The sequence below is a fragment of the Pleurodeles waltl genome, chromosome 1_1 (assembly GCF_031143425.1).
Source record: "Pleurodeles waltl isolate 20211129_DDA chromosome 1_1, aPleWal1.hap1.20221129, whole genome shotgun sequence".
Classification (NCBI taxonomy): domain Eukaryota; kingdom Metazoa; phylum Chordata; class Amphibia; order Caudata; family Salamandridae; genus Pleurodeles; species Pleurodeles waltl.
The window spans coordinates 432,178,474-432,203,663 of record NC_090436.1 but is presented as its reverse complement, the minus strand read 5'-3'; the positions used below and the strand labels follow the sequence as shown (position 1 = coordinate 432,203,663).

General features: G+C 44.1%; 1 protein-coding gene across 1 annotated transcript in view; it reads right to left on the bottom strand.

Annotated features, from left to right (window-relative positions):
- Window positions 1–25,190, bottom strand: part of MRPS27 (mitochondrial ribosomal protein S27) — a 260,540-nt gene that overhangs the window by 5,312 nt on the left and 230,038 nt on the right. Inside the window, exons 9-10 of the mRNA XM_069224131.1 lie at window positions 22,913–23,055; window positions 5,989–6,123 (exon numbers count right to left, since the gene is read on the bottom strand). Coding sequence (XP_069080232.1) covers window positions 5,989–6,123; window positions 22,913–23,055 — 278 coding nt within the window. The remainder of the gene's footprint in view (window positions 1–5,988; window positions 6,124–22,912; window positions 23,056–25,190) is intronic.

Below are 25,190 nucleotides of genomic sequence, written 5' to 3'. Positions count from 1 at the left end.
AGGGAGAAAAGGATGAGACTGGTAGCCCCTACCATAGCTAGAGAAGTAGCGAAAGGCAGAATGCGGGTGTCCTAGGGCCATGGTAAGCCCCAGCAACTTAGCAGTGGCCCTGCTATCCTTGAAATGCTGAAGCTGCCAAAGCGCTAAATCCATCTTGTTGCCAAACAGCAGAGTGCCACTGAAGAGCATGTCCATAAGGGATCCCTGGGCATCCCCCAAAAAGCCACTCGATCCTGGCAACGCGTGGTGTCTGAGAGCCACTGACGGTGACATTTTTTGTCTAGTGAGTTGGTTGTATCCAGTCCGCCTCATATGGTGAACTTTGCTGCATGTCTGCCATCAGAAATTGCTTGGGAGAGTATGGTTTTGTCCTCCTCTGAAACCACGGGCAGCACTTCTGCAACTGAATCCAATACCATATGGGAGTAGTGAGCCAATAAAAATGCGGTGTTCAAAGACCACACTGCAAGGCTGGTGAAAAAGAAGATCCTCTTCCCAAAGTAATCAACACTTTTGGATTCCCTGTCCGGTGGTGTGCTGGAGAATGCATCAGGGTTAACTTTGGATGTAGAAGCCTGGAGCACTGGGCTCTCAAGTACGGGGTGCTCAGTGCGGAAGGCTGGGTCCCCAGGTGCAGGGCGATAGTGGTGGGAGATGGTCCTGCACACAGGAGTGCCAGGACATCAGTGAGAGCTTCATTAAAAAAGAGTAAGGGCACTGAGGGGGATACCCCAGGATGACGCCCCTCTGTCAAGACTTTAGTTTTGGCCTCCACCAAGGGTAGCGTGAGGGATAGGACCTCAGCTAACCTCTGCATTACCTTTGCAAGCCACGGTAGTAGGAGGAGAGCAGAGACTGGTGTCTGATGAGGTATCCAGACCACTGGCATCAGCCAGCTCCTCATACCACTTATCCTCGGCTGCAGTCTCTTCTATGAGGTTGCGATAACTATAGGGATCTTCAGATCCACTCCAATCATAATCTTCACAGGGCCTTTCAGTATAAGCAGGCTCTGTCTCCAATTCAGACTGTCTGGGTCCAGTTGATGCAGTTACAGATTCATACTGGAATCAGTAATTATAAAGGGAGCGGCACCAGGAACAGCGCCACTGGAACGAACCCCGGTGGAGGTCATTGGTTCGTGACTGGGGTCAGTCCAGATCAATAGGCTCCGACTGATACTATGGGCGAACGTGCAGGCGGAAACTCAGTCGGGATCCCTCTTGGATCAATGGGGCCCGAAGGTGCCCCAGAGGGTCCGGCCTCTCAAAAATGCATTGCCTGGCTTCATAAAATATTTTACATTGGGCAAGGGTCGATCCAGCTTCAGGTAACTAGGGGAAGCACAGAGAAGACCCACGCTCCATGGGGACAACTTGGAAGTGGGGCCCTAACTTGTGGTCTTGTTCCGACACCTCGTCCGGTGACTTGGATGGACACAGAGAAATCAAAGAATGCTTCAACTTGCTTGACCTGTTTGTCAATGAATTCTGGTATCACAATGATGACCGTTGCAAACGATTCCGAGACCTGTAGCTGTGCAGATTTGTGTGTTGGACAACCAGGAGCTTCATGGCTCACTCTCAGATAGCCTTAGGATGCATGGTCTTGCACTTTGTGCCGGCGCTGGAGTCATAATCCAGCTCCACGAACAAAAGGCAAACCAAGTGGGGATCTGTCACAGACATTTGCCTGCGACAGGAACCACAAAGCTTAAATCCCACAGGTTTTTTTCAGGAACATCTTTCAAAAAATGTTGGGGGAAAAAGGCACACTGGTTGAAAAATTGACAAAAAGGACGAAAAGTCAAAAAATGATTGAGGGAGCTCAATCCAGATCTGTGCTGAAGGAGTGGAATAGAAGGAACTGAGGTCAGCACACTAAGGTGGTGTATGAAAATGGCTCCCTGTTCCAGTTACCCCCCACTTTGTGCCTGATATTGATGCTGACTTGACTGATAAGTGTGCTGGGACCCTGCTAACCAGGCCCCAGCACCAGTGTTCTTTCACTTAAAAATGTACCATTGTTCCACAATTGGCACATCCCTGGCACACAGATAAGTCCCTTGTAAAAGGTACCAGTGGTACCAAGGTCCCTGTGACCAATGAAGGTCCCTAAGGGCTACAGCATGTGTTGTGTCACCCTAAGGGACCCCTCACCTAACACATGCACACTGCCATTGCAGATTGTGTGTGTTGGTGGGGAGAAAAGGGCAAAGTCGACATGGCATCCCCCTCAGGATGCCATGCACATAAAATACTGCCTGTCAAATAGGTAAGTCCCCCCTCTAGGAGGCCTTACAGCCCTAAGGCAGGGTGCACTATACTACAGGTGAGGGCAGAGATGCATGAGCAATATGCCCCTACAGTGTCTAAGTCTATTCTTAGACATTGTAAGTACAGTGTGGCCATAATAAGTATATGGTCTGGGAGTTTGTCAAAAACGAACTCCACAGTTCCATAATGGCTACACTGAATACTGGGAAGTTTGGTATCAAACTTCTCAGAATAATAAACCCACACTGATGCCAGTGTTAAATTTATTACAAAATGCAAACAGAGGGCATCTTAGAGATGTCCCCTGTATTTTACCCAATCCTTCAGTGAAGGACTGACTGGTCTGTGCCAACCTGCCACTGAGATGAGTTTCTGCCTCCCTGGGGTGAGAGCCTTTGTGCTCTCTGAGAACAGAAACAAAGCCTGCACTGGGTGGAGGTGCTTCTCACCTCCCCCTGCAGGAACTGTAACACCTGGCGGTGAGCCTCAAAGGCTCATGCCTTTTGCTACAGCACCCCAGTGCATCCCAGCTAGTGGAGATGCCCGCCCCTCTGGCCACTGCCCCCACTTTTGGCAGCAAGGCTGGAGGAGATAATGAGAAAATCAAGGAAGGAGTCATTCACCAGTCAGGACAGCCCCTATGGTGTCCTGAGCCGAGGTGACCCCTGCCTTTAGAAATCCTCCATCTTGAGTTTGGAGGATCCCCCCCAATAGGATTATGGATGTGCCCTCCTACCCTCAGGGAGGAGGCACAAAGAGGGTGTAGCCACCCTCCAGGACAGTAGCCATTAACTACTGCCCTCCTGTCCTAAACACACCCTAAATCTAGTATTTAGGGGCGACCCTGAACCCAGGAAATCAGATACCTACAACCTGAAACAAGAAGGACTGCTGACCTGAAAGCCCTGAAGAGACAAAATAGACGACAACTGCTTTGGACCCAGCCCTACCGGCCTGTCTCCTGACTCGAAAAACTGCAACAGCGACGCATCCAACAGGGACTAGTGACCTCTGAAGCCTCGAAGGACTTCCCTGAACCTAAGGGCCAAGAAACTCCCGTGAGCAGCGACTCTGCTCAACAACAAGCAACAACTTTGCAACTTTCTTGCAACTTCTAAAGACTTCACTTTTCCCGCCGGAAGCGTGAGACTTCACCCCCTACACCCGACGCCCCCGGCTCGAGCTCCAGAGAACCAACACCACAGGGAGGACTCCCAAGCAACTGCGACCTCGTGAGTAGCCCGAGACTACCCCCCTGCATCCCCACACCGATGCGTGCAGAAAGAATCCAGAGGCTCCCCCTGTCCACGACTGCCTGTAACAAGGAACCCGACGCCTGTACGAAGCACTGTACCCGCAGCCTCCAGGACCAGAAGGAACCGAACCTCAGAGCAGGAGTGACCCCCCAGGAGATCCTCTGCCAAGCCCAGTTGGTGGCTAGCCTGAGAAACCCCCCCCTGTGCCCTGCCTGCACCGCTAGAGTGACCCCGGGTCCTCCATTGAATACTATACAAAACCCAACGCCTGCTTTGCACACTGCACCCGGCTGCCCCTGTGCCGCTGAGGGTGTGTTTTGTGTGCCTACTTGTGTCCCCCCCAGTGCACTACACAACCCCCCTGGTCTGCCCTCCGAAGATGCAGGTACTTACCTGTAGGCAGACTGGAACCGGAGCACCCCTGTTCTTCATAGGCGCCTATGTGTTTTGGGCACCTCTTTGACCTCTGCACCTGACCAGCCCTGAGCTGCTGGTGTGGTAACTTTGGGGTTGCCTTAAACCCCCAACGGTAGGCTGCCTATGCCGAGGAACTTAGACTTGTAAGTGTCTTACTTACCTGACAAACTATTACTTACCTCCCCCAGGAACTGTTGATGTTTGCACTGTGTCCACTTTTAAAATAGCTTATTGCCATTTTAACAAAAACTGTATATGTTATTGCTCTAATTCAAAGTTCCTAACTTACCTGTGTGGAGTACCTTGCATTTTATGTATTTACTTCAAATCTTGAACTTGTGGTTCTAAAAATAAATTAAGAAAAGATATTTTTCTATAGAAAAACTATTGGCCTGGAGTTAAGTCTGAGTGTGTGGTCCTCATTTATTACCTGTGTGTGTACAACAAATGCTTAACACTACCCTTTGATAAGCTTAGTGCTCGACCACACTACCACAAAACGGAACATTAGAACTATCTAATTTTGGCACTATCTTACCTCTAAGGGGAACCCTTGGACTCTGTGCACACTATCTCTTACTTTGAGACAGTATATACAGAGCCAACTTCATACAGGTGGCACCTATAAAGGCACCGCATATGTCACTTTCATGTAGACACCGCCAACATGGGGTCGATCTGCACCACCTACCGGTGAACAAAGGTGACTGCTCAGAAAAATTTCCGGGATCCAATCTGATGCCTGTGTAATATTTTAAGGTATGTAATCTGCAGCTAGAAGTTTCTATCAGATACTGAATTTTAATAAACTTTAGCACACTTAGATTTTATTGAATATGAATGTTAAATGCTTGACCAACAATATAAAGTACGGTGTCAAATGAATTTTAAAAGCAGCATCTGGGTTCAAAATTTCCATATCTGAGGTGAACATGTTCCTATTTTGAACTTTCCCACCTTCTAAAACTTTTGCAGTGCCATAAAACTAACCATGCCTGAAAAATGCCACACTCAATGCGTAACATTCGTAGGTGTCACCCGAGAACACCGAGAACGTAAAAACTGGATTTCAGGATCTGATACAGAAATCCTCATTTGAAGTATCTATATTTGCATCTGAGAAGAAGCCTTGCAGTTTGCATGCTGCTCCTTGATGCCTGTTCATAGTTCACTGTGCTATATGAGGGGAACTGCAACTTATAAAAGGTGCAAAAATATCCCTTTACCAATTTACATAAAATACGAATCTGTGATCTTCATGTTGCACAGTGTGGTTTGCAGCAGGCACATCCACCTTCTATGCTACTTTGAATCAAAACTGTGACTAGACAAAACACAGCTCTCTTTAGTAAAAGCTTTATCCACCAGAGTTAACTATCTTACCATTATTATAATAGTTAAAATGCAGCCTGTCGTATCCAATTAAGTAAGCCACCACAAATGAACTGTCATTGTTGACACTTTCTTTGCAGCAGTGTTTTAGCAATAAATGTATAAGTTGACTGTCATCTGCTTGTCATGAATTCGCCCCTCGTGAGTCCACCTCCTTTCTGCTGCCGCACCCCTTCACTTCTGAACAATGCAATGAAAAGGAAGGCGCTAATACCATATCAAAATGGCAGCCAAATCTCTAAAATGTATCACATATTGACACAGCCCATGCAACAGGCTGCGGTGTCGCCAGGCGCCTCCACAGTGGGTGCCAGGCCAGTGCGAGGCACATAATCATTTTGTCATCTGGGCGTGATGTCAAACCACGCAGGAAGAAGGCAAGAGTATGTCTTAAAACAAGTGAGTACGACAGGCTCTCAATTTCAAGAGGCGATCTGACCACGCCAGGGCACTGGGCCCACAGTGAAAAACCACTCAGGTTAAGAGGTCTTTTGTTTGTCAGCAGAATGTCTAAGTACAGTCCCGGGGGACGCTAAAGCAGATGGCCTTGCGCTCTTCAGGCTATTTCCCGTTTGAGGTAATGTAATTGCATGATGTCAGTCCTATTAAGCAGGCAGCCTCGCAGCCCTGGGCAGCGCAGCGCGTACCTCGAAGCGCTCGCAGTATTCGGGCAGTCGTCGCAGCTCGGAGTCTTCCTCAGCTCGGCCCTCCGTCGTGTCGGATGGCTGCGGGTCAGCTGGTGGTGAAGCCGCGGGGTCCAGCACGCTCCCCAGGACATCCATCTGAGGAACACAAAAATGAATCATGACCATCTGCTCCCCGGTCAAGCGCCCACGGCCACCCCTGCCAGACAGGCGAAGACCCAGGAAGGAGTAATGCCGTGCTGTACGGCGAGGGGGCTTGTGCTTGATGTGAGCTGAGACACCAGCACCAGGGGGAGAAAGCTGCGAAGCACAACCCGCCAAACGCACCTGTCACTCCCCTGGAACCAGCCCTCCGCACCCCACGGCCTCTAACCCCGCAGCGTAAGCGGGCCCCCCTTGTCGCACCGTGCCCTCTCCCCGTCACTCTCCCCAGAATGCTGCTGCCCAGCTCCTGTTCCAGCCCCTCAAACCTGCTTTGTAAGGCCCGCTCACCCCATTATTCCATACCCCACTTTCTAGACAAGGCCTTTCAACCCCCTGGGTCTCCTGCTCTTCCTTAGACCTCCTAGCCTTTTCCCTCATCTTCACAAGATGTCCTGGTAGCCCTCCCGCCTCTCTCATTTCAGCTCCTTCTGCCTCGATGCTCCAGGCCTTTGGGAGATCTCCGCCCTGTCTTTCTCACCCTTGAAGATTCAGAACTGCTCCCAAACCTTCTCCTTCCCCCCACCTTCCTCTAATCGCCGGGCTGCCTGCTTCCATCACTTCTCACCAGGTAGTGTTAGCCTAACTCATCTGTGACCAAACCACAAAGCATGAGGAAATAAGTGAAGCAGTGAACTTAAAAATGCCACCAGGCTATCTGGACATCGGGGTGTGAAAGCAGCACTGACCAAAATAAATGTTAACGGCAATGGAAGGTAATTGTGTCAAAGATTCAAATAACATTAACCGTGACAGGGAAATTCTGATTATACAGATGCCTTCTTCCAAAACACCAACAAAGGATAAAGTAAAACACATAAAAATAATTCCGGCCTACGTCCCAGTGGAAGGGGTGTTTCGTAGACAGAAAAGCAAACGTACTCAGACGCTAAGGACCTGCGGACTATTTGTGTAAAGCTGTATCTGCAGCTCTACCATTCTGAGCCGGGTGGTGCGTAGGGAGACAGTACACGCACTGTACATACTTTCCAGTACTAGATGAAACATGCAGCCCATGCCTCATCTGCTGTTGCGTTCAATAGCAGAACCAACATAGCATTCTTGTACCACAACCATCCCCAACAGGATACTCAGACAAGACATTGGTGCCATCCTGTGAAGAGAGAAAACCTGGGCATTTCCATCCAAACCACCCTATTTATTGTCACTGTTGGTTGTAAGTGATTGACATGTTAGTGTAAGGCTGAAAAGTTTAATATTCAGACTTCCTGGCACTTTTTTTTTTTAGGCTCAAAGTGTCCTTCGCTAAGATATACACAACCGTCTCAACCCCACAGCCGCCATTATGTGTTTTATCAGCTATATAACGTATGCATTTTGTTGCCATTGCTGCTACAACCCTACTCTAGCCTCTTCTCCATCTAATGTTTGCACTACGCTTTACAGACAAAAGGACGACTGTACATCATGAAGGAGGGTAAGCGTCTACAAACACTGGAGTTTTTAGGAGAATTTAACAACTGATTTAACAATCGTTTCATTCACTGTGCCGAGGGACATGTTCACTTCGTTTCCTACATGCAACACATCACTCTTGGCTGCTTAAAATACAAAATAAGAAAAGAGTAAGGACGCCTTCTTAAGTAAATCCGCTCACGCTGCGCTGAGGGCGAACCTCAGAAGAAATGTACCTTCCCCATTTAACCTTTCCACGTCCCTCTTGTTTAGGGAGATAAGCATGTACTGTCTAATTAATGAAAGCATTAGGAGATTTCCCCTACCTGCCAGATTGCTGACCCTCTTAAACCCCTGTCATAGGAATGAATGTATTAATCATCTCAGAGGCCTTGGCCATCCCCTCACAAACTCACATTCACACACACAGAGCTCATCCAGGCAGATGTGATGGGTGCGTTCACGACTACTGAAGCAGAGGGGGAGATTCCCAAACAGGATTAGTTCCTGTGAGAGACCTCCTAAAACTATCATATCAGGGACTTTGAATAACCATATATCATCTTTTTTCTCTCCCCTGGAAAGGGTATGTGGCACTGAAGTGGTGTCTATTGATAATATAAAGGAAGCCCTCTTATGGTATACATGCTTCTGTTTCATATGTACTCCCCAGATGTCCTTAAGGTTCTACGTTTATGAAACATAAAACTGAGAAGATGTGACATTTTGTAACTGTTATTTCTTGATTTCATGAAACATGATAAAAAAATAAATATTAAACACACATAACACACTGTTCTCTACCAGATCTGTCTTCTGTGTGGAAGCTTGTCGTGGTCACCATGGCCACATTTCAAACAATGCTTGGAAAGGAGAATTTATTCATTTAAATAACAAAGGTTTGAAGTAAAAACTTGTTGTCATACAAAATACAACTATTCTAGATACTTCAATTCATCAATCATCTGGCAGGGTGGTTCAGCTCTTTACCCAGTATCCTTACCCATGAACCAGTATAAAGATGTCAGGGCAACAACTCATCAGGAGCAGCTTCTTTAAAAATGTCTCCAGTGAAAACAATGCTATTCATCCCGTCATCATCCGTATCAATTTCCTAGATCAGTGGTTCCCAACCTTTTGACTTCTGCGGACCCCAAATTTACATTACTGGAACCCAGGGACCCCCACTGAATCATTATTGGAATCTGGGGACCCCCGCCTGAGTCATTACTGAAAGCTGGGGACCTAATCTGTTAATATTATTTAATTTTCTAAGCAGTCAGGGATCCCCTGAGGAGGCTTTTCAGACCCCCAGGGGTCCCAGCGACCACAGGTTGGGAACCTCTGCCCTAGATGGACAGGAGTTGGTAACAATGGCCAAAAATGAGCATTCACAAATAGCACCAGTGTTCTTGACTTTCCTTCTACCTTGCAGAAAGCCTGGTAAATGCTGAGGGCCATTTTACTCCTGACATTCAATTAGAGCTTCGGGCCATATCTGATCAGCCTCAAATGATCAGCAATTTTACAGGCTCAAGTAAACATCCACTCTGTTCAGTTACATTAGTGATTGACCCATCCATCTTAGTTTACCCTCCCAAACATATTACAGATCTTTTAAATCTAATGATCATCATTAATTATCCAGCATTAAAGTTCTTCTTCCTGGCCATCAGCCCTTCGGGGATATTGAAGTTCTAGTAGCTTGTTCATGGGTTATTATTAATTATGTAGTTTGTGCAACACACAGCTTAAGGATCCTGGTTACTCTGCAATACTTTCCACTTTGTGGTAGTTTTTCTGAAATTATCATAATTTGGCCGACTAGCAGAGTTTACGTCTACACGTAGGATATGCAGGAGCTATGAGAAACCTTTACTGAAGCCCTTTACCAGTAAAGGAATTAATATTTCAGGCAGCAAAAAGCCACTGCCATTGCTGGGTTAAGAGCCATCATCAAACAAGCATCAGCCCAACCCAAACACAAGAGTCCTATCACTGTTCACCTAGCAAGGGGCCAATGGAGTTTTGAGTATGAACGGACATGAGAGCACTCATTATAAGGGAACTCACTCTAGGAAGCTTACTTGAAGTAGAATAGTGAGCTGCACTGGAACCTGGAGAGGTTTGGGCAGCACATACATTACACTGAAAACAAGTCTAAAATCCGATTGCAGAATCATTTAAGGCCTGAGGATACATTTGGACAATATGTACATTCAGCCTTTGTACCTCTGTCTCAAAATATCATGCGTGGTAGAAAACATTACTGCTATTTTTTTGTAAAATCAAATTTCTTTCCTTCTGTAAACATAGCGTTTGTTTACAGCCCTATGTTCCCGCCCGTTAAGATGGAGACATTCTGACCAAGATTGATCCATGTGCGTTGTAATAAGACATTAATTACCATTGGTGCATTTCTATGTGTATGAACAGCTGTGAGTAAATGAATAGCTTACTGCACACAAACTCCACTACAAGTAACAGCCTCAATTTGGGGGTAAACAAACAAGCAAAAATAGTTTCAGCAGTAAAGGGGAAACCAGATTCTAAACGGGAGGTGGTTTGGTTGAGTTCCCCAGGAGGTCAGTATTCCACATTCTTGGGGCCTGAGTAAAGAAATGCCCCCTCCCAGTGCTTGATTTAATGGGAACCCAAGCATTTCCATATTTCCGTTCTACTGGAAACATTTCTGGTAGGGCCATGCAATCATTAAGGACACATCACTTTGATGATTGTGCTAAGTTGGCCCCTTTGCATCGGCATCCCAGTAGTGTCATCTGCAACCCACACCCAGTTCTGACAACCATCTTGGACAGGGAAGAGTCTAACTTTAAAGAGGATGTAGGGGACCGTGACCATGTCTGGAGCAGACTCCAGAGAAGAGACTATAAAACTCAGGACATCCGGGCTGTCCCCATTGGGCTCTTCGTGGGTGGATAGTGCCAAAGTCTGTGTGGTCTTTCTGCCTATGTCAATACAATTGTGCAATTCACAGCACCCATTTAAGGCATGTCAAACAATTAAATGTGTCTATAACGCTAGCGTCAACAAGATGCACCTATATGGATGGATGGTCAGTCACTATTAATACACAGTAAATTCTAGGCACACTGTGTGGCAGAGGAAGTCCGATACATATTCTAGATGGTATCTAAAAATTATGCAAATGAAACTGATAGAAGATGAGCTATAAAATATGCAGGCATTGAGCACAACACTTTATATGCACCCTGGCTTGAAGCAGAAGTGGTTTGAGAGCATGCAGTGTAAGGGATGAATGAATATATGATTTCATACATCCATTTAGTGCTGGAGTAAATGGTGCATGTGCAGACGAGGAAGGAGAAATGAAAAGAGGCTTAACATAATGGGTAAGGTCGGAATGTCTGGTGTGACAGTTTATGGCAGAGATGAAGGTAGATAAATTCAGAGCTTGGGGTTAAGAATAAATAAACTCTGTTCTCCTAAAATAGATCCTTAACATTTGCCTTCTCCCGAGCCCAGCCAAGCCACAAGACTCCAAGGGCTAGATGACTGGTCTCCTGTCCGCAGCAAAGGGACACAAAAGCTGAAGAAGCCTTCTGGGGCAAGTTGGTAGCCCAAACTCTTCAACCCGCTACCACCGCTGCTGGACAGCACTAGGGACCAAGACCCAACGCACAGAGTTGCACCCGCATTTGCTGGGCCCAGGAGTGCTGTTGAAGAGTTGCTGGGACCTTCAGAAAATGAGTTATTGACGGAGGAAGAATTGGCCTGTGACCACGGCACTGGACGACCGGTAGTCCAGTTGCGGCTGGACTTTAACCAGACCAGAGTGGAACCCGTGGGGCGTCAACCTTGCAACCAGGAGACCTGCACCATCTTTGTGGACTGAGGAGCACCTGCTGGAAGAAACCCGTCGGCCTTATTACATCAACAGCATCCTGAGAGCATCTTCAGCATCCTTCATCGCTTGCATCAGGACCACTACATAGGAATCCATTGCAACACAGATAAAGTGCCTAGAACTGCTTGAGGTCTGTTCTTCTGTAGAGATAATTGTTTCTAAGAAGCTTGCTGGTCCCCCTTGTCCAACTCCCTGCCGGAGTTGGTCGCCCCAAGTACTTCTACCCGACTGCATTGACACTAATAAAGGTTTGTCTTGAAAAAGTTTTAACAGTCTAAGTCATTGAATTTGCTCACAGTTGAGTGAAAATTATTTGATTAATTTTTGTAAAACCTATCTCTTTGGAACCACCAGTGAATCATTTTCGTTCCAGTGCCTAAATTTATATAAAAATAGTCTATATTTAAAAAATTGGGGTCATATTTCTTGAGTGTCATGTCGATTTTTCCTTCAAATGTTTTGGTGCAGTTTAAATGTGTTTGCACTAGTTCCTCTGTGTAAGCCTTACTGCACAGTGCCACAGCATACCGCGGACAGAGCTAAGAATTTGACAGGCAAAACCTACTGGTCTTAAAGAAGTTGGTAAGTACATTACACGGTGAGGTTATACACCATATAATAACACCCCATTTTCTCACATTAAGTGTGATGATAGAGGAGGGTGTAGAAATGGAACATTGTGTCAGATAGGTGTTAAATGTTTTAGCTTCCGATGACAGCACTTTTTTTTTTCTTTTTTTTTATGCACTGCCTGTTATGTCGACAGCCATTTAGGTAAGGAACAAAGGTCCTTCACTTCTGACTGCCTTGGGCAAATTTCTGTATGGTGCTCCAGGTGTGGTTCAGGGTCTTCATTTCTATTTCCGTAGATCGTCTCCGGGTGTTCTTTGGCCTGCCTCTCTTCTGTACCTAGCTTTCCTGTGTTATACATCGTCCGTAAGTTCCAGACTATGATTCTGGTCTTGCACTGAATTTCCTTCATCCTGTCAGTAGTTTCACTGAGGCTTTGGCTACTGTCAATTGTGCATGTAGCATACAGATGCTCTGGGAGTTCCTTGTTCCCAGAGTATTTAGTGGTTCTTGCTGCTGTGGCCATAACAAATGCTTTTTATCGAACAAGGTAGTTAGTCTTATGCCCAAGTCTGGAGGACCAGTGGCTCATGCTTCTTCTGTTCTCTAACTTTTGACCTGTCCAGCCTGGGTGACCCTTCCAGGAGACTACGCTCCCACCAGCATAGCTCTCCAGGTCACTTAGACATGCAAGCCCCCAACCACTTCAAGGTGGCGATCGGCTGAGGATCAGATGATGGTAGTGGTAGTAGATAAGGAGACATGGCAAAAGCCATGTTGAGTATGCCATAAGATAGTAAGTTAATGTAGTGCCTTGTATAGACATCTAGTTAGAGAGCAAATAAAGAGGAACACCTATATCAGAATGAATATTCAAAGAGAAAATATACCAATTGGGGTAATTGTCATAAATATGGAAGTATATGAAATCTTATGCAATTTGTAGTTTCAATGACTATTCAGATATCTGATTATATGTTTATACTCAATGAATGCCAAGCAAATTGTTTACATCAGAAGTCGCATATACCATTATTTTTGTAGTGAGCAATTATTGTGTGTCAAGTTCCAGGTCCAGCTACAGGACCAAGAAAGCATAATAGATTTAAGGGGCAAATGATTTCTTTACACCTAAACATTTAATAGCATTTAGAAACCCCACTTCAGAGGGTCATTCCCATGCTCTCTCTCCAAAAATGGGGTTATATCATGGCCATGTCCTGGAGAATTGAGAGAAATACTCCAAAACGTAAAAAATAATTTAGATACAATCAGCAAGGCTTTTCACAAGTTGGATACCAGGTGTAGGACTCTACTGAGGGAGTCACAAGGCAAACAGGGGCGAATGGACCACAACTGTAGTGGTTGAGGTGCTCTGCCACTGGTATACTGGGGCCCGCCCTACTATGGATCTGCAAAAGGGGCAAAATACACCTTTCCTTTCACCTTTCAGAAGCTCTTAAAAAAGGGCTTCCTTTATAAGGCATCCTTCTTTACACCCTATGGTACCCCCAGCGTCTGTGATGATCTCCACGCAAGTCAAGTCTAGGCAAGATTAGTCACAAGTGCAAGTTTTAGCAAGCGGTGAGCACTCAAAAAACTTTTAGGGCAGTTCAAACGCTTCTTAGGCCAAAAAGTGTCACCAATAATGACACCTTCCAATTGCAGCTTATCTCGGTTCACGACACACTCTTTCAGTCTTTGAAGGCTGTGCCTCACAGATGCCTATTAATCAGAGGAGCATCCTGGTCGGTGCCAGTGCTTATAATTTGTGTCAGTGTTTGCCAGTGCATGGCAGCAACACGTATTTTCTATACTCCTGCACTTGTTAATCAGAGCTTATCATATGGCGGTGCTGTCCACCAGATTCTTTGAGCAAAGCACATTAGTACAACAATATACTCTAACAAATATGACACTACTAGCACCTCCAGGCCATCCATACTGAATAAGCTGACCTGGATTGGTCGAAAATCTCGCACTTGTAAGAGTGTGGTGGTTTGAAATCTAATGCTGGCACTGGCAATCTGCGGCAGAGGCAGGAGTTGTGGATGGTAGAAACTTCAAAAAAACGAACGTGAAATACCTTATGTCCTGGCACCAACATTTTTACAAATTAAGCACTTGTTGGCACTGGAAGGTACTCTTGTTGCCCTACAACGGTGGCCTCTTCTTTAGCATTGCTTGACCACACCAGTGGTCTGGCTTGTTTCTCCTGGACCACTGAAGGTTTCAGCATGGCAGGTTGGACTGCTGGATGCTCGTATTCCTCAGTAGTAGCGTCCTTTGGCAGACCCAGACAGTGCTCCTCTTCTTTAGTATTTCCTGGCCCGGGGTGATCTTGGAGGTGCTCAGCTTCTTCAGCAGTTGCAGTTTCAGCCCCAGCCAACAGGGCCAGTGCTTGGCTTCTTGAGCAGTGGAGCAGACATGTTATCTTCATAAAAAAATTGAGTTGTTAGAGAATTTTAGGAGGATGTCCTATAACGAGGGCAGTTAGCTTCTCCGTAAGAGAAGGAAGTTCGTCTCACAATGGCTTTTAGGGGTATGTCACCTTCTCCAGGGAAGATCCTCAGATGCTAGGGATTAAAACATAGGGAAGATACTAAGACAAATGAAGGGAGTCTGAGTGGAAAATTTTTAATGATTCTGTGCTCACTACCACAACTTGTGACACTCTCCCCCTATATCTCCTGGCGGAAAAATGGCTCCTTACATCCTCAGATGCTTTAGATTAAAACGTAGGGAAGATACTAAGACAAATTTCTTCGTTTTGGTGCTAGATTCAGGATGCCTTTTTCCTGGGGACCAATGCATTTTAGAAAAAAAAGAAATCAATTTAAGTAATACTAAAGAAATGGTGGTGCTTTAGAAGGTGGCTATGAAGAGGGGTCTGTTATTTTGCCAACATTACAGGATCCTGGTATTCCCTGATCGAAGTCAGCAAACACAACAAAGATGAAAACGAAAGAAAGGCTGAGATTCAGCTTTTGGCAAACCTGAGAACTATAGGGCGAACAGATGTTTTTCAGGAGATGGAGGATGCAAACACATTGCTGTGCTCTTGAAGGACACTATATCAGGAAGATTTGGGGAGAGACACGTTGGGGTCGGGGGGAGAAGAAGGTGTGGTGGAATGAAAGTGCTCAAGATAAGGGATGGACTGCTGAAGTGGCTATAGGGTAGAGAGGGTTGTTGTTATGCTAGACCAGAGGTCTTCAAACTGGGGGGTGGGCCCCCCTGGGGGTCCTCAAGTGATCCCAAGGGGGGCGCCAAACTCTGGCCAAAAGAAATATTATACAGATAACTTGCCTTTGTTTTAAGCAGAAGCATGTTATTGCAGTTTTAAAAAGGTAACAGTACTTAACTGCAATGTTTAAATAGGTTTAGACATATTTAAACATTGCCATCTTTCTAAAAGAATTGTGAAAAATTCTGAGGGGGGGGGCCCAAAGATTTTTGATTTTCAACTGGGGGTGAGGGAGAGGGGGGTTGGGCATTAAAAATTGTGAAGACCACTGTTCTAGACTGATGTATTTTTGTCAAAATAGAGGGGTGTTCCGTCAAGGAAGGCGATTATAGCAGAAACTGAGTACAGGAGGGGTAAAGGGTTTTAGATAGGCGAAGGGTTTAAAAGTTTAATAGTTTCACTTACAATTTGTGAATTGTATTAGGTATCTGTTTTATCTCTCTAAAGTAAACGTTCTTTTGGTATTTTTCCTTGAAAATTACCACACCCCAATACACTTTTGGAGGACTATCATGGTAGCAATTGATGTATTTTATAGGTTATGATTGTGTGCCAAGGGGATGGTTGGCCTGTGAAAATTAGTCTGACAGCTTTTTTTTATATATTATTTAAAAAAAAAAAAAAAAAAAATCTTACCGCTTAAAACAAAGAATGGTTATATTTTCCTAATGTTTTCTATTGAGGCCAAGAGTGTCTGTCAGCCATTTTCTTTGCATATGGCCTAAAGATGTGATAAGATTATTTCTACCGTGTACATAGTCTATTCTGATAAAAATAAATATGGAATGGATAGATTTAGGTGTGAATCGATGCACGTTTAAGGGATATGCGTACTGAAAGGATTTACCACACTACAGAGGAAACACGCTCTGTAGCAATGAATGATGAAGACGACAAATAATTAAATGACATAAATGAATGTTTTCTTGTTAATTCCGAAAGTAAAAGCCTAGACGGAGAAAGCTTACTTCCCCTTTTGTTTTCTATACCCGTGAGTGCTGGGAGATTATGCTGAGGCCTGTCTGCGAGTGCGACAGAAAGGAAGAAGCTTGTCTTTAAAAACATGTGGGATAGCCTTCTGATTCCCCCGAAAATCCACAAGGCCGAAGAATTAAATTCCCCGGTTCAGTAATAGTAATTAGTGGGCTCACTGATGAAATGCAGCATACTTTCATTGCTGAGGCCCAATACCTGGGTGACTGCCCCACTTTGCATTACCTGCGGGTGAATCATAAGATAAGAAGCATTAGATACAGGACATTTCAATAACGAGGACGTGGCCATACAAGTACTGTCTGCAGTACACTTTGAAGGAGCCTAACCAAGGCCCTTTGGTTTGTAGCAGTCCAGCTTGTGATGGTGACCACGTAGATCCAAGGAAGTGGGCACACAGCAGGTTATTGCTTTGTGTTGTGAGCCCATTGTTGACTGTGAGGGTGAGTGAATGCAACACCTCCCCATCCAGCACCATCAACAATTGAAATACAATGGGAAGAGGACCAATTCACCGATTAACAACGGGGGCAGACTTCGATGTCTCAAGAGGGACACAATATGACGTCAGTGTCTCGCCCGCTCCCCCCCACCCACTAAATATCCAAGAAGGTACTCCTTAGTTATTGCGCTGCACTATCGATGGGGGCAGTTAGACGTTCACGAACTGGTACCCTAGCACAGGACCTCCGCACTGTGCACTGAATAAATACTGGATCGAGACCCTCTTTCCCATGCAATCATCTCCCCCTTTCTGGCATGAAGGTCACTCAACTACTGATTACATTAGACCTCTGAGAACATGATTGCTTACAACCGTTTTTTACTATGATTAAGAAGTTGTGCATTTTGTGAAATATGTACAATAATTGGCGCACTCTTGAAAGTGAGCTAGTAATTTGACTGATCGACTGACTTGTAAAGCATTCTAGATAAAAAGTGATACATGAACTAAAGTCACCTTTTCTCTTTTAAACAGTGCACTGTTATTTACAGTAAATTCAAATTGCTGAGCTGCAGGCAAAGTATCCTTTTATGCACGGTCAACTAATGAAGGAAGGTTAAAAACACACACAAAGGTAAATTACACTTGTAATTAAATCTAAAAATGTAATTTACTGTTATACTTTGGAGTAACTTTACTACTTTTGGATATTCACAAAATCCGAGTACATTTACTCTTAAGTGTAGACTTACACCTCACCACCCCCAAACAAAGGGAGAAAATAATGGAGTTCGGAACTTAAAATAAAACCTCATAGGTAATAATATTCAATTAAATGTAATGATTTTAAATCATTAAAAATAAAAATAAATATAACTGTCAAAGCATTTCTTATTAAAAAAGTGTCACTGTTTTAATTATTTTTTTTGTATTTAAAAATAAATGTAAAAACACATTTTATAAAGATGTCCTATCAATGAATAAGACGAGGCCTAGAATGAGAGGATGGGGTATGGCAAACTATCATACACCTACTGCCAGGGTGAGGGCCAATGGTATCTGCTGTGAAGAAACTCAACCTGGGAGAGACTAGAGACTGGGTTGTCCCTTGTCCAGGATTCTGTTTGTGCTAGCCATAGAACCTCTGGCATGTGCTATTAGAGGAAGCCACAGATTTCGGGTTGAGAAATTTGGCAGGTGCGGGAGGAATGGCAGGTGAGGTGAGGGGGGGACTTAAGATCAGTCTGTTCACAGATGACGTGCTGCTCACGGTACAGAACGCGAGGCTAGTCTACCAGCACTGATGTCAATACTTGGATGAATCTGAACAAGCCTCCCTCTTCTGTATCAATTGGAGAAATCCGAAATTCTTCATCCTAATATGCCATCAAACCACCTACAGCATTGAGAGCACTTACACCATCGGCATGTGCCAAGACGGCAATTAGATACCCAAAGTAACTATTGCTATCTATATTTCAGACTGGGTGAGACTCCTTGTATATAGGTACAGGAGAAGCAGAGGCTGAAACTCTGCACGTAGGTTTGTGAATAGAATTTTATAGTACGTTTTGTAGTACTACAAAACAAACTACAAAATGCTGCTTCTGAAAAGCCCCCAACACAGTTTAGCACTGAACAAGAGCAGTGACTGGTAGTATGGTTCCAGTGAAGTAATCGCATCTATCATTTCTGGTGGGAAGCACTATGCTGATATTTAGAAACAGTAACGCAATGCATCTCATTTAGGGGAAATTGTTTTTAGTACAGCTTTTTACTCAACTTAAGTAGTTCACAAATGAAAAAATGAGACAAAGTTCAAATTGTAGCAAAAACAAACAACGGTAACAGCAGCTATGCTGCAAAATGTAAACGCACTTGGGGAAGTCCAAGTGAGATTCAAAGTTAAGTAATGGATACAACCGCTGGGGCAGGCATTATCCAGGTTTGTACAGTGTGTTATTCAGAAAAAACAGCAAGGTATATGTGTAATGATATTTGTATTTTGACCACTGACTCCACATTGCACTTAGCCTAGCAGCACACCGTAACATTAGTGACCGAGAACTTCATTTTGCTTATTAACTTTATTTTAGCATTAGCAACCACCACGTTAAAAGTTGCAAGTTATTTTTCATGCTCTCGTTATACAATGTGCTCGTGTTTTTATTTTGCGTGTTTGCCTGTTCTTTTCTCACCAAGGGCTTAGGCTGATAAGAATGTACTAGGGCGGCAGGGAACGGTTTTGGTTTGATTCAGGGCATCGTGGGATTTTGGCCAAGTCCTGATGTGTTCTTTTCAAAGCTGACCTAAAGTAATCAGCATTTTTTGAATAATAAACTTACGTAGTGAGAGGGAGTTTCTAGAATTCTCCTCTCTTGCTTGTTCAAAGTATAAGAGGCCGACTCAGATGGACCGGGGAGTGATTCAGGTCTCAGGCATGCTCAGGACGCTGAGGTGTGTCATCCTTCCCATGAGGATGATTGATCTCGCTCTCTCTACGATCGATTCTGGGATCTGGCGATCTGATGCTGATAGGAGGGAGATTAAGCAGATTTGCCCGTGTCCCATGGTGATGCATATTATTTTAATTCTTATCTGCTTTGTATTGTGATATATATATATATATACACACACACATATAGATACATATATTTGCTGTGTATTTTGCAGTGGAGAATCATTTGTACATGTTCTCATTTCATTGCAGTGAGCATTTTTAAACGTGTGCTTTCAGTATGCTAATCTCCTTTACGAACCTTGCAAAGTGAATTAATAAATGTCTTCTTTAGACTAAGAAGCGCATTTCAGAGACTTTTGGCAGTGCATGAATGTTTCAGCTCAGTCATTAGTGAAGCAAAACAACATGGAGTACATGTCCGTTGATGCTTTCTTCACTATCACACAGCTATCACGTTCTGCAGGTTGGCCAAATGTGGAGCTAGTGCCATTATATCAGAACCAACATTCGATTTTCTCAAGAGAGTAGGCCTCCAAGGTAAAGGCATTCATTTCTTTACTTGAGACAGCTGTAGTTTAGGGTTTACATAAAAAAATGTGTGGCATAGCCTTTACCACCCCGGAGAATGATGGAGCTGCAGGACTGCCTTGGGATGCGTGGACTGTCTTCCAACATTTAGGCAAACCATTACAATTGTAGGTAGTGTAGCATTTTAAAACTGCTCAAGATACTAAATAAGTTGCTCAGTACTAGGAAATTGCTTTATGGGCATCCAGTGAGGATAATGAGTAAGAGAGTCTGCACAACTGGAACAAGGAAGAACACAGTGAAAACCAGGTCAAGATACCAGCTTTGAATGATAGTTAATATTGTTTTTCCAAAAATCTGAAGCCACCAGAAAAATGTCTTAAACAAATACGTCATCTGCTAAAGGAGATGAAGCTCTTCGGATACAGGCAATACTGATTTGGTATATGAGTGAAGACCACACCCTTAACCAGCAGTTAGATACTAATTCTCAGTAGCAAAGACAATGGGAAAAAGGTCTCTCTTACCTCAGTTATGATTTGCAAATTACATTTTTGTAGAGATTCCGCCACACTTGTTTAACATTTTCATGTGTTCAGTGTTCGCCAAAGAAAATATTTTACATTATGTATAATTTATGCCAGATCTTCTGATGTGCGGTTCATCGTTTGCAGAGCAGGACTTGCGAGAGGGACTGTGCTTGGTGATCAAATATTGAGATCCACTCGATTAGCTTTAATTTGGTAAGATTTCTAGATCCAACAGGCTTTCGGCAGAGTTCTTGAAGTGACCGTCTCAAATACTCTTCCCATGCATGCAATCATGCATCCATTATGAAACAGATGGCGAATATCTTGGAGAAAAGAGGTGATCATGAAGTTGCCTAAGCTTGGCTGCCCTCGGATTTCTGCTCCTAATACAGACCAATGTAACTTATAAATGTAGAGGCAAAAGTGCTAGCCTAAGTGCTGGACACTAGACCTACTACACTATTAGACCTCCTGATAAAGAGCTCTTGCAGTATTAGACCCCCTGATATAGCCTGTCCAAAATGCTTTTGTGCTAGGCCACTCTACTAATATCACTTTCACAATGCTTTAGCCCTAACACATAGGCTGCAGGGTTCTCTATAGACACAGACACGTTGTGTTATTAGTTAGCACGGGATTACTTGTTTGGAAAGTAAATCTGGAGTTACATCGCAAATATATTCCTGACGTCTGTGTGAGGCACCCATATCAAGGGTTCACTCAAACAGGACTCTCTCCGATCTCTTCCCAAACTGAACTTGGCACGAGGCAGAGGTACCCTTTGTCAACCTTGCAGTTTGTCTTAGTCACCAAGCCACTTATTGAATGGATCAGATCGGTCAGGGAGATAGAGAAATATGGCTGGGCGCCTGGGTTCAAGGTCAAATATCATTATATAGAGATAACCTCATTGTCTACCTCAGTAACCCAAAGCTGTCATGCACCTTAGTAATGCTGATTGACAGGTTTGGTGAATATTCTGGTCTCCTCTTTTAAGTGGTCGAAATCTGTAATATATCCGGTACACAGAGGCAACAGACTTCTGCTTGGACAACAGCAATGTGCGCTGAGATGGAGGTATTTGTATATCTTGGGTGTACATTACTAGAACAGACTATCTTTTTTTGGTCAGTGAACATTTCACTTTACTTGATTCCCTAAAGCGCAGTTTGGATCACTATGGCTATCTTCCTGTCATGTTCATGGGTGGGACTGCTTTGGTATACTTCTCAAGGTTTTACTCCCTTCGGAACTGCTTGTACATAATTATCACTTTTTTTAAACAATAGCTATCCTAGCTTTGTGCATTTTATGGGGCCCTACAATTCCAAGAATAAAAATCCAGACTATACTTTCGATGGGGTTCTGGGTACAGAAGATATTGTGTCAAACTACTGTGTATCCCACTTAATGTTATAAATTATTTTCTCTTTGGAGCAAGGCCTCCAACCTCCAGATTAGAACTGTGAGCACCAGGACATGCAACACCCATATGCTTCACTTCCATTATTGATGGTGAGCATCAACCAATATATCTCTGAGCAATATAAACGATGTTTATATTGTGTCAAGAAAGACTGAACACTCTTGGTTGGAAGAGAGATCATTATGGGATGATGAGAGAGTACTCCTCTTAGGCAGGTCTCTGCTTTGCAAGGATTCTGGAGCTGGGACACCCTGGGGGTCTCAGAACCGGGAGACAGGCATTGCTGTGAATTACGTCTCAGATGTACAGCTTTTATGTTTGGCCATTATAAAAAACTGTTATACAGAAAAACTGCAGTTACATCTCGCTCTTTCACCTCATCTTGCAAACTTTTATATCCTCCAGACTTCCTCCATGGAAGAGAAGCTGTCAAATGAAGTAGCAGGCTACCCCAGCATCTTGATAATATATAAATCCTTACTATTTAACACACAAGACATACGTCCATAACTAAGGGCCTGTAAGTAGTCTTCAGAGCATTATCAGACAAAACGTGGTGGAGGGCGTTAGTAGCTCCCACTGACGTAGCAATTTTCTCGGCATAGGTTAGATCAGCTTGATTACCTACCTTCAATATACTACACTAGAAAACTTCTATGGAATGTGTAGTTTGAATCCCCTTCAGCCCATGTACTGTATCACTTGGAAGAGGAGGGATTATCAGCACATGGTCTTGGCATGCAAAATTATGAAGGGCTTTGGGGTCATGGCGGCAGATATCCTCTCAGGCATTTGGGATAGGGAGACACACCCAAGTGGGTACACTGATACAATTATTAAGCGTTGCGCTGTTTAAGGAGGTATGAGAACATTTGAGCGAGGGTTGGCTCTCTTTTAAGCAATAAGCTCTGAATCTGAATTATAGTTTATAAACCTTTATTTACTTCTTCCCAATTTGATCTCTTAATGGCTGTACCCCTTTGCTTGTTAACAGATAGTTGTACACATCAATATTAACAGTGAAAGTGCTGCTAAATTCAAAATGAATAAAGCTGTGGCAAGACATAGGTGGGTATGCAGGTTAAAGAAAAACATGAGAATCCATCTAAAGGTCACATGTTTGGCATCTGCAATGAATAAGTGCTGGCCTGCAGAAGGATGCATATTTATATGTGTACTCACATTTGAAATTAAACATGACAAGCTTTAATTACAACTTACTGCTTCCTTGCATAGTTTCAAGTCTCCAGGTAATGTTAAAACTTTGTCCATCACTTGTAAAGCTCGGTCCAAGTAGCCTGGAACCCACATCAGTGGCATTTGGTGGTACACAGCACGCAAACCTTTGGAAATCTCCACTTTCCCTGCCAATGACAACAAAGTAAAATTTCACTTATCTTATAAGATGATTTGTCAATTGTGGACACTAAGGGCCTGATTTAAAGTTTGGCGGATGGTGTTACTCCATCACAAAAGTGACGGACATCCCGTCTGTTGTATTACGATTCCACTATATTCTATAGAAATCATAATATGGCGGACGGGATATCAGTCGTGTTTGTGACGGAGTAACCCATTTGCCAAACTCTAAATCTGGCCCTAAGTGACCGAATGAGTTTACAGGCTACCAAACGAAAAAGAATAAAATAAATATGTGGAATACACAATAGAAGTCAAAAACGTTTCTTTTTAAAGAACCAAATCTGAAGGCTTGAAGTGGAGTATAGCAACAGGGAAAAGTTTAGAGTATTACATGAGAACTATGAAAAGGCTTTTCGTATCTTGTAGCCAACTGCAACAACAAAATGATCATTGAATGTTAATAAAAAGTTACATTAAAATGTGAGACTATCGGCCACAATGGAGAAGCTAAGACACGAGGTAACACACTGCTGCCTCCGGGCATGCGTAAGGTTATGGTACTAACACTTGTGATTGGCAGCTTGTTGCAACTGGCATCTGTTTTTATCAGACATCCTGGACTGAAATGGACAGTTTTATGCCTTGCACCCCCTATCGCATCCCTCACCCACCTGTTCTGACACACGCACAACCCTCACTGCTCAGGTCCTGTTGACCTGGGATTGAAGAGTACCAGAGCACCTCTTAACCCAGTGGCAGAGTATGCTATGAATCCAGCTGCCTCAGCCCTACCACAACTCCAAAGGCTTTAGTAGAGAGCAACTGGCGCTCCATTAGCTCCTTCCTCCTTTTAATTCTCTCTGCAGCTCTGGGTTCGAAAGATATATATATTGATGAATGAGAGTGGGCAGCAAGAAAGGGAGCATAAAGATCACTTGTCTCTGTAGACCACCTGGGTAGACTTCTGAAAATACATCCTTTCAGGGAACAGACTCCCACCTGTACAGAGACCATAGCAATGGGCTAAATGTGCACACGCCTCTGATGGAAGCACCTATGCCACTGCACACAGCAAAGCTACCACTCTGCCACACACAGCAGAACTACCACTCATTTACCACAAACTGTGCAGTTTTCTCTCACTTGCCACAGGCAGCATACAGATTTCTGCCTCAGTGCAGAGAGCAGAGCTTTCCCTTACTGATTACAGACAGAAGAGCTATGCCTTGGTTCCCTAATCTATCTCTGCATATGTGTGTACCCGTCTGTTTGATTAGTTGCCTATCTGTCTACTTGTCTTATGCATCCATCTATAGCAGGGAGCCCTCGGTCATACGACTTCAAACAACGACTTCAGTGGACCAGTGTGCCTTGAGGGAAGGGCCACCCAGGCAAGTCTAGTGGGCCAGGGAAAACAAGTAGTCGGGGAGTCTGAAGTGCCGGGAAGAGAGGCTTTCTCACACTTAACATCTTTGGATCGGGAAACACAAGGCTCAACAAAGGAACACTGCATTCAGTAACACAGACAGTATAAACAAGCATTTGCAATGCAACAGGTCTAGCATTTGCTCGAGTTAGAGCTATTAGCGTTGTAAACTCCTAACTGACTTCTTTGCCAGATAAATTGAAAATGAAAAGTAAAACAGTTTCACATAAGCGAGCCGTCAGCCGCCATGAGCGTGAAGGAGAGACACAAAAGGAAAAAAGACGTTCGCTCGTGGTCAAATGTATCGGCAAAAGTGCACTTGTAACAGGGTCGATGTCTAGGGCAGTAATCAAACCGCCCCCAGGAGAGACAAACTTAAAGCATTTACCAATGATAACAAAGGATTTTCGAAGGGCAAGCACATGAACTAGCGATAGTGATGGGCATGAGGGGAGCATGGTTAAAAGCCCACATAGATACCAAGACATCGGAAAAGCAGCTGTGAATAGCGTTGCTATGCTCAACCTAATGACAAAATAATGAATTGACATTATCACAAAATGTGTCAGAATTTTGCATTTTCTTGATGCATAATTTAGATAAATCTTCCACATAATCTTTTCCTCTTGCTGCTTAATTCCAGCCGCCCTCACATGCTAAACATAGGCACTTAAGCAGACAGCATGGTTACATTCGTACCACAGGCTCTGA